This window comes from Clupea harengus, unplaced genomic scaffold (assembly GCF_900700415.2).
Source record: "Clupea harengus unplaced genomic scaffold, Ch_v2.0.2, whole genome shotgun sequence".
Classification (NCBI taxonomy): Eukaryota; Metazoa; Chordata; class Actinopteri; order Clupeiformes; family Clupeidae; genus Clupea; species Clupea harengus.
The window spans coordinates 147,802-158,598 of record NW_024879603.1 but is presented as its reverse complement, the minus strand read 5'-3'; the positions used below and the strand labels follow the sequence as shown (position 1 = coordinate 158,598).

At 38.8% G+C, this 10,797-nt stretch overlaps 1 protein-coding gene and 1 long non-coding RNA gene across 2 annotated transcripts; one reads left to right on the top strand and one right to left on the bottom strand.

Annotated features, from left to right (window-relative positions):
- Nucleotides 1-423: 423 nt before the first annotated feature.
- Nucleotides 424-4,612, bottom strand: LOC122129163. The gene is made up of 2 exons (XM_042704216.1): nucleotides 3,526-4,612; nucleotides 424-3,358 (listed from the first exon to the last, which is right to left on the bottom strand). The coding sequence occupies exon 2, from the start codon at nucleotides 3,347-3,349 to the stop codon at nucleotides 1,259-1,261; it is 2,091 nt and encodes a 696-aa protein (XP_042560150.1). The 5' UTR covers nucleotides 3,350-3,358; nucleotides 3,526-4,612; the 3' UTR covers nucleotides 424-1,258.
- A 2,027-nt stretch (nucleotides 4,613-6,639) lies between these two features.
- On the top strand, nucleotides 6,640-9,947 carry LOC122129167. Its single transcript, XR_006151749.1, has 3 exons — nucleotides 6,640-6,691; nucleotides 8,481-8,640; nucleotides 9,764-9,947. It is a non-coding gene; the product is annotated as an uncharacterized LOC122129167 (long non-coding RNA).
- Nucleotides 9,948-10,797: the final 850 nt, after the last annotated feature.

The following is a 10,797-nucleotide window of genomic DNA, read 5'->3' as shown; positions in this document are numbered from 1 at the left end:
GACAAATGGAGCACATTTCTTTATAGCACCAAAGTTACACACACCATACATGTATTCTACATCTGAGATATCAAAATTCTAGATGAATTGTAAATTAGGGATTTTGAAACAGGTCAATTGTAGATAGAACCTTATAGCTCTAAAAACGAACAGCCGCCTTGGAATTATAAGGTTCTATCTTCAAAAACAGAAAGAGGAACCATGATTATAAAAGAATATAAACAATTTACTTATACATACTGTTTGAATGTTCAATTTATATAATAAAAAGTGTATTTTATGTTAAATCTTCATTCATTCATGCACTTACTGCTGTAACACAACATTTTTCCAATGCGTAATTTTTCCTTTCATCTTTCTTATTCAAGATAACAGTAAGTTGCATGTAAAAGAATAATTAAAAAAAATGCATGGTCTGATATGAATATTTACAATCAGTCTTTATTGATAGTTTATCAAATATTTTTTAAACAATTTAAATGTGAAACACGTCATACAACAATACACCTACAGTATATCAATACTGCCAGAAGAACACGAGTACTCATTCAGATGTTTTGCTTATGAACACTGTATTTCAAACCCAGGCTACTTACTGTAAAAAGAAGCTAATTTGAAAACCATTTTCATGCAATATAAATATCACTTGCAATTCATATGCATCACATACAAACATCACATACTATTCACCTATTCATCAACACCTCAAAAGGAACTCATTTGAAATTGATTTCATGCAATAAAAATATACATAGTATCACTTACAATTAATATGCATCACATACTAATCACCTATTCATCAACACCTCAAAAGGAACTCATTTTAAATTGATTTCATGCCATAAAAATATACATAGTATCACTTACAATTAATATGCATCACATACTTACATCACATACTATTCACCTATTCATCAACACCTCAAAAGGAACTCATTTGAAATTGATTTCATGCAATAAAAATATACATAGTATCACTTACAATTAATATGCATCACATACTTACATCACATACTATTCACCTATTCATCAACACCTCAAAAGGAACTCATTTGAAATTGATTTCATGCAATAAAAATATACATAGTATCACTTACAATTAATATGCATCACATACTTACATCACATTCTATTCACTTATTCATCAACACTAAGGAGCTCATTTGTAAATCATTTCATGCAATAAAAATAGATATAGTATCAATTACTATTCACATACATCACTATTCACTTATTCATCCACAGTTAAAAAGGAAAATCATTTAATCATAGCACAGTAATACTCTCTGTCTGTTTGGGGCATGAATCTGAACATTGACTCTAAATCTTTCATCTTTGACTCTGGAATACAGCCCTGTTTAGGAAGCCTTCTTGGCTTTGGTAGCGTACATGTAGGTGCCAACTTTCTAGTTTTACTCGGCCCCCTAATGTCTAATGTTACCTCTGAAGCATGGGCAGCATGTGATTTTTTATAGCTAAGTTTATATGGGCACTGATCAAATCCGAGCTGACACACTTCCGAAAATGGCACCTGTTTGTACTTGAACATTTTGGAACATGCGTGAAAGTCAAAGAAATCTGATTCTCTCATCTGTATTACTCGGTACGGGTTGTTCCTGTTGACTTTCAGTAACAATCTCAAGAATGAGACGGGAGAGTAAAATTCAGAGAGCGCCATTGCCTTCTCAATTTGGCTATGCATATTGTCTACCTCCTGTACAGCAGAATGACCCGGGGTAGAATATTTCATTGTGATCTGATGTATCTTAGTATTGCGTGTCAAGTATTCTGCCATAGCAAATGCCATTATTGAGTTTCTGTTTTGGGGCACGCAGCTGTCACTCCATGTAATTATGCTTGTGGCATCTGGGTGATCAAGAATAATTTGGTCTAAAATTTTAACAAAGGCACTTGCAATGTCGTTAGCCCCCCTGCCTGACATCCCCTCTGTCCATATCGCACAATAGCCTTTCTTTGATAGAGAGCTATGAGCTGTAAGATTGTACAAGTTCAGTTTTCGTTTGTAGAAAAAAGAACTGATCTCTGCACGTGGACAGTTTATAACATTCTGAAGGTCAAAACACACTACTAATGTGTTTTTAGCATCCCTATCTGCCTGACGCTCTTGGCGCATGGCAGTTTTGTCGGCAATGTGTTTCTTCTGTGTGCTCTCAGCATCTTGGCTAAGAAGATTCTGGTCAAGAGCTGTCTGATAAGATTCACACCGATCACACCTATCTGATTTAGGAATGTGAAAACTGATGTTGAACTCGGAGTTGAAAATGAATCTATAGAAAGACTCCTTTACAGGTGTACTAACTTCTTCCAGACATTTACGTTTGTAAAGATCATACATTCGGGACAGATTGAGCGTAGATTCCAGATACTGCCTCTCTGTCCTAGCCCTGCAGTAATGAGATTCAACAACAGGGAAAGACCTGATGTGATCCCGGACCTGCTCTTTCAGTTGGAGATCTATCCCACGTTTTGCATGTTTCCCTCTAGAATCAGGTTTTGGCATGCCAGTCGTTTGGTTTTTTTTAAAATGTGTGTTGTAAATTGGCTTCTGACTAATTGCCAGTGTGCCCAGGTAAAATGATTTGCACACTCTAATCCTCTCACTCTCAACATTCAGGAAGTATTTAAATGAGAATGTGCGTTTTCTTTGTGATTCGCAGCATGTTTGCCTTTCTTTCATCGCACATTCTGTTGTCATTGCAATGTAGTCATGTTTCCTGTTTTGTGTCAATTTATAGTAGTCTAAGAAACATTGTTCCCTTTCAGTAGGGGTTACCTTCTGTGCACATTTAAATTTACAAGAGAGAGCACAGTTTTTTTGTGACCTTACTTTTTTGGCTGGAACTTTTGCATTGCTTGCATTAGTGTATTCTTTGCCCTCTTGATGTAGCCTCTTGCGAATATTTGCTTTCCATGTAGATGGATTTAATGCTCTTTTTCTGGTCTTTTTCTTTGGTTCTGAGTTGGTAAGTGTGCCCCCTAGCTCCTCTCCTGCCATGCCTGACTCCTCTGCAGCTACAAGCTCCTCCTCCACAGTCCCAACCAGAATGTCTGTAGCCCCCAACTCCTCCTCCACAGTCCCAACCAGAATGTCTGCCGCAACCAAATCCTCCTTTACAGTCCCAAACATGATGTCTGTAGCCCCCAGCTCTTCTTTTACAATCACATGCAAGTTGTCTGCAGACCCCAACTCCTGCTCAACTGCTGCTACCTCCACCAGCATCCCAGAAATGTCCTCCACAGTCCCCAGCTCTTCAGATGTAGATCCATGGTCCGGGGTTGCAAATTTTGCCCTCACTCCATCTTTAGCTGGCCCAGCATCTGGCTCCATGTCACAAGCCTGTGAGAGAATCAAGTATACAATTTAAAGCATTATAGGCCCACTTGATGTATTCCTCCATTATCAGTTTACCACCTCCCAGCTTCACAATCAATTGTAATATTTCTCTAATGCCCCCCCAAACACACACACGCACCACGCACGCACACACTCACACACACGATTACCTTTTTACAAGCTCCAGTCCCTCCAGCAGGTGATCTCTTTCTTTTCTTTTTCCCCCGCCTGGCATTTTCCTCTCTACAAACACATTACAACACCATTAGGGCAAAAAATAGTCACATACAAACAATGCCTTGTCAAACATCAGATTTTTATTATGCTGAGCCTAGCGCTAGCTAACGTTAGCTAGCATTAGCTAACATGCCCTAATTCTAAAAGTTGACCTCAGAAAAAAAGAAAACCTATAATGCAACTATAAATGGAAATTCAGTCATATACAATCATTTTCTTAGCCAAACATAATATCCAACTTGATTAGTAAGGATCATGTTCTAGGACTAGTTACTGCTAGCTAGCGTTAGCTAGCGCTAGCATTCGCTAACATGACCTAATTCTAAAAGTTGACCTCAGCAAAATCGAAAGCCTATAATGCAACTGTTAATTCAGTCATATCCAATACATTTCTAACAAACATCATTTCCAACTTGATTAATAAGTATCATGTTCTAAGACTAGTTACTGCTAGCTAGCGCTATCCTATTTGGTAGCTAGTGATTATGTCCTCAGCTAATACTGCACAGGAATAATAATAATTTGTCAGGTTTTAATGACAATGACAATGACAATTCCCTCAACTAGACAATTTCCTCAACTAAAATTGAAACAAAAGTGTTTTTAAGAAGATAACTCACCTGTTATTTGTTAGATCATCCAGGAAATCATGAACCCTTAAATTACGATTAAATTTGGCTTCAGTTTTGCGAGACATTTTTCCAGTTTTCCAGCTTAGTTCTAAATAGCCTAGCCTACTGGAGGGAAATAGACAGCCTCCTGGCACAATAAAAAGACAGTATTTGATTGGTCCTTCTATGAATATTCCAAAAGATGATTGGGCCACACATAGAACCTTATAACACCAAGTCTGAGAATAACTTTGTAGATAGAACCTTTTTGTTTTCAGAAAAAAAACACCCAAAATGTATTTTTTTTTTTTAAAACACCTTAAATAATGTTCACAAGTTATGCCAGAATAGGAATATGTAAATAACTCAATTTTGACAAAAATGTCAGATAGAACCTTATTATTCTAGGGTAGCGACAAACTGAAAAGAATCCCTCAGCATTTGTGATGCTTGTGTTTATTGGCACAAACTGCAAATGTCTAACATTGACAACACTATTCTGCCACCCCTGTACGCCCTGCATAAGTCGGCAGATAGACAACTCCTCCTCCAATCACCACGCTGAAGAGGGTGCTTAGTTCAACTCTTCCTCCAATCACCACGCTGAAGAGGGTGCTTAGTTCACCTCCTCCTCCAATCAACACGCTGGAGAGGTTCAACGCTGCTTAGTTCAACTCTGTTTAATGTTGACTGGAAGTAGGGAAAACTACAAGAAATACAACATGTATATGAACTTCAATACGTCGATAGAAATTAATATGAAATTATTTCTCAGTGTTAAGTGTGTCAACGCTATGCAATTTCTAGAGTACACCTTATCATTCATCGACTTAGACTATCACCGAAGGTACTGAACCTGTTTAACCTGATAGCACATACAGTTACATCATTTAGCTTCACTGGGTTTCGCCATTGATACACAAACACATTCAGCATTCAAACAGTATTTTTTTCGGTTTTGCTACTTACACTGCAACTGCTGGTGGGCCTACAATTCATCTGCTTCCTAATCAAAATTGAGGCAATCTGTGATGTTTCTCTTGATGAAGTTGAACCGAATCATGCAGACCTTTCCTCTTGGTGTATGACGTCATTATTTTTTAAAGCTTGACATTCTATCTTATTGAGATATGCAAAGAAGCCTTGGGTTAGCATGATTGTGACATCTGAGGTGTAATTTTGTAAAAAGAAAATAATTTTACACGGAATGATCACCAAACACCTGAACCCATATTCACTGAATGTGAAGATAAAGAGATTAAATTCCAACCGGCTAATCAAGACCAGTAGGGGTGTGTTATCTTTCTCTGGAACACTAAGACATGACGTTGAAACCTGCCAGTTAAAGGACACAGGCAATGGAACAATGGATTTTTTAAAAACTTAGCAATGGCACAGTCTGCCATTCTAAAGTTGTACATTTTTGGTCAAATTCGGCCATTTTTCTCCTCATGGTCCTGTCGGTACAATAGTGTAGCGATCTCAGGCACTACTCAGAGAGGGGTTTCTGTAAATGATTACTTCATTGTTTACATCCATGGGAACTTTAATCACTGTGACTGCTCATCACTAAACCGCGAGCACGAAGAGGCTCAACAACAAGAAACACGTTATCTTATCCAGGTGTCCCCGCCCCCCGGCTACTCTGCCAGCCCCCCGCAGCGCATAGCAACCCACACATGAGCTGCCGCGGCTGACAGAGAGCAAGGACACAGGCACACAGGCACACAGACATCACAATGAACATTAACATTAAAACATCAACACATACAGGTCGCTACAATAGGTACCAGCCTCACAGGGCCACCAAAATAATTGTGTATAAATAGTAATACTCTCCTCTCTCTCCATTTTTTAAGCTGTTATTTTAAGGTCAAATTGCTCCATAGTGTTACTTTAAAACATTTATTTTTAAATGTTTTTTTTCTTGTGGAAAAAAACAGGTCCCCAGGCCCATATATAGTAGACACTGCAGTCTCAACAAGTAAGTCATGTTAGTGCATACTATTTTATTTTAAGTATTTCATGGGCATACCTGGCCATAGTTTCCCTCAATCATACCACTTTTAATCACTGTAATCCTTATAGCACTGGAATGACTGCAAATGTGGGGAATCTTTGAGCGACGACATTTAACCAACGACATTCATTATTATGCTCTGTGTTCTCTTCCTTAATATTGTTGTTGGACTGGATTCCAAGAGTTCCACTGTAACCTGTGTGCAAATCAACAAAAATCTGAAGTTGGTTGCTTAGGTTTCTTGTCCTCAAGCCACACCCCCCTTGCTCATCCCCACCCCTCACCCCCCCGGGGCCCCGCCCCACACTTTGGGAATCACTAATATGAGGAGGAGTGATGATTTAAGGCGTGTCAGAGCCTGATGGGCAGATATAAAGTTCAAAGCAGTAGCTATCATTTCACAGTCTATGCTCATTCGTCTCTCTTCTGAAACATTACCTGGTGGACACAAAGCAAGTATCTGTGCAGGTAAGCCTTATCTTTTATTCATATATACGCACACATATATTATATATATATACTTTTATTCACATATATGTACCCATATTATAGTATATATATTTATATACCTTTATTCATATATATGTACACATACAGCATATACATATACATATACGTAGTAGCCTAATTCATATATAGACTACAGGGATCAGCCTATCTAGCCCAGGTCATCAAAGCCCCAGTGTTGCATTGCCTCCTCCCTGACTACCCGTCTTCTCCCTCTTCTCCCCTCTTCTTCCCTCTTCTCGTCGCGTGTGTTAGAGTATTTTTCTCTTGCGTGTTGGTTTAGAGAGGAACCACCATAAGAAGCATTTTGTTGTTACAAGATACGCTTTTACTGACAAATAGCAATACAATACAGCAGTCAATGCAGTGCAGTCTAGCAGTCTGGGCTGGAGAACGCGCGTTCTGTCAGCTTTAGAAATGTTCAATCTTTTATCGGCCCAGTGGTGATGTCACTTTGAGTCCACGAGGTGCCCACGAGGTGTGTGGCTACGAGCCAATGTCCTGATCGTCTGTCCACTTTGTACTCAGTAGTAACACATGATTTATTGCAAAATCTGGCCTTTTGTCCGTTAACAGAACTTCTGTATTTTCATATTTCTGCTGTCAACATATTTTCTTTGCGATTTAGGTGATTTCCACATTTCGACTGTCTAACTGCCTTTGGCAAAGTACATTGACTGATCTGCCGACTGCTTGGGCATTTTCCCTCTGACAGTTACATCTAACACTGCTTTATATGCTGCTTGCATCTAATATTTTTTATATGTATCTTACACGTGTCTCCCCTCTTCTCGCCGCATGTCTCCTGGTGTGGAGGAGGAGGAGCCTCTGCTGGGCCAGGAAGGAGGGAGCCTGAGAGGGGAGGGATGAGATAGCGCCCCCTCCTGGGGAGAGAGAGAGAGACAGAGTCTGACAGAGACAGGAAGGAGGAGGAGGGAGAGAAAGACAGGGGGATGGTGGGGAGAGGAAAGTTGTACCAACTAAATTTACACGTATGTCAATCTCACTTTGAGTCTATTTCATCATACAACTCTACACATACAGTGGGTTAATCTCAGTTTGTGTCAAGCTCACCACCCAACTCTACACATAGATCAATCTCAGTTTGAGTCTATTTCATCACCCAACTCTACACATACAGTTTGTGTCTGTTCCTCATTGTACCTGTAGGAGACAAAGGCTTAGGGCTGACAGTTTCCTGTGAAATTGTCAGGGAATATTTAATAATAACAATAATAATAAATATATACTAGTTATAATATATTGTCTGCAAGTATTTAACTCGCACTTACAGTAGTTACATTCCTGCACTCTTTTATTTCTTTTGTAAGATAGTATTTATTGGCTTTATTTCTTTTGTAAAGTAGTAGTTATTGTTACACTAGGTCTTTATTGCTCGTTGATTGATTGTTCGCTCCTTTGTAGTTCGCTTTGGATAAAACCGTGTGCTAAATGACTGAATGTAAATGTATCAACTCCTTCTATATCTACAACCAACAACATCAGTCAATTTGTACTTGAGTTACATGGTCCACAACATGTATTGAAATAGTCTGAGTGAATTTGATGTATTATCAACTGTGTATTATATTTGAGCCATTCATCATTAACTGAAATGAATGGTAGACTGATGGAAATGTGATTCCTTCATTGAAGAGATGACTTTCAGCCATTATAACTGAGCCCCTCTGACCTCCCCTCCCCCCCCCCCCCCCCCCCCCCCCCTCTGATGCATACTTCTGCCCCCCAGCGCGCCATGGAGGATGAGCGTCACAGCCTGGAGGAGCGCATTAGGCGCCTGGAGGAGAAGCAGCAGATTCAAGAGCCTAAGCCAGGGATCTTCGAGAAAGTCATCCTGCCACTAGCCAATATCTGTGCTCCTCTCATCATTCATTTCCTGAAGTACAGAGGTATGTGTGAAATGTCTAAGTAGTGGTTGGCCTATTGCCAATGCTGCCCAGTCCTGCTATGATATGGTGAGAGCAGGTCAAGGCTTATCTGCAGAGGATCTTACTCCGACCCCAACAACACAACTAAAGAGAGTAGCTTAGTCTGGGGCAAACCTGACCCTGATCAGTCCCAGAACTGCACCGGACACACCCCTGCACTTGATATCCCTCCTATTATGTTTGGGGTCAATTTGACCCTATTCAATGTTTAACGTCTCTAAATAAATGATTGACATATTTTTTTTTGCTACATATTTGATGACTTTTCATAATTTAATGGGGAAAACTGGGTAAACACAAAATGAACATGATGATATGTTTTCAATGTCCTGTACACATGCTTTATGCATAGGTGTTGTTTGGGGTCAATTTGACCCCAGGCTGTATTAATTGTATCAAATATATAAGAAATATCAACTTTTTTCATTACATTGTTAATATTCTTGATAACATAACTTGTTTTGTATTCCAAATGTTATAGATAACAACAATGTGTACTTAGAAATAATATGAAGCCATAAAAACACGAGAAGGATATCTCTTTCCAATTTTAGGTCAATCAGTGAGATTTTATGGTGATCTGCATATTTCTCCATAGTCGCGTAACATGTATTCTGGATGTATAAAGGGAGTGGGTGGGGTTTTTTTGTTTTATTTTTAAGGGCTATTTAGGTAGTCAACAAACAAACCTAAAGTACCTGACACATAAACTTGGGTAAAAAAAAAAAATTATAATAATTTTTTGGAGGTTAAAATTGCTGGGGTCAAATTGAACATAATAGGAGGGATATAGGAAGCTTGGAAAAGTGGGATCCGCCATTTAGGTCTTTTATCAGAGATTAAATATTTCACCACAGTTCACCACACACAAACACACACACACACACACACACACACACAAACACAAATGAAACACACACATCTATTGCATATCACTATTATAGTCAAAATGTAACATTATCTAGATATATGTAATACAACATGTTATTGTTATGCTAAATATCTGCAAGCACCCTCTCTCCTGTTAGTCAAAGTAGTCAGCAGAATACCAGAGTACTAAAAGGAATATGAAATGTGTTTCCAGTCCAGATGGCAAAGCAGAAGAAATAGGATCGGGGCCTGCTACAGCTTCCAGCACAGAAGGAGAAATATGTCCTTGAAGAAATGGTCCCGGTGGGGCCAAAGACCCCGTAGGTCGGCCCTGTATTTGCATTTGGAACCTGTCAGTATTTACTTTAATGTTCTCTTATCTTTGACATTTCAGAAAAGTGGACGCTTGCTTCATTACAAATACTGTGAATGTTCTTAATCTGTGTTGTAACCAAAAAAAACATATTTTCCTTCTTGTAAAAGAAGCATACCATAGCAGTGCCTTAAATTTGACGTTGATAAATGACTAAATGTAAATGTAATGTAAATGTGATAATGACAGTATTTTCACCATGGGTGTTGTCACAATAAATACAAATTTTGTGATACTACTCTACCTTGTCAGTCTAGCTTATTTCGCTTCTGCCGTTGTCTTTGCCGTTTCCATATCCTTCAGCTTGTCAACAAATACACCTGTACAGCTTCCATTAGGAGGTCTCGAAACCGACCCAGTTATATAAAAATGACTCGTTATGCATTAACCCTTAGGGGGCCGAGGGCTGTTTGACTTTTTTAGGAGGTCTCACATACCTTGATGCCAGATGCCACGCACTGAAGTTCTGATGCTTTGTTCCAGCGAAGTGGAGCTCCGTACACTGTACACATTAACATCAACATCGTCAAACACACTGGATATTAGCCTGTTAGCAGAGGGAAACCGTATGGCATAAGACAAAACAAGATAAATGCATTAAATATCACATCGTATGTATCACATGTTGTAGTTCCCAATCTTTTAGTATATACACCGTTATGTCATCATTATACCATATCTTTGAGGGTTTATCACTTATAAATATAAGTTTAGTTTCTTTGACATACCTCTCTTCAGATCAGCAACTTCAGACTGAAGACTAAAAGGAGAGATGCCAACTAAACTTAAAGGGGCAATACAAGTTTACATACTCAGTGTGTTCAAATAACAAGATTAAGTATATACAAATCATACGTTACATATTTGATCCTGAT

Bases quoted from the DNA above. Each gene is read 5' to 3' on its own strand.
- LOC122129163 (XM_042704216.1), bottom strand. From the start codon at position 3,349: ATGGAGCCAGATGCTGGGCCAGCTAAAGATGGAGTGAGGGCAAAATTT.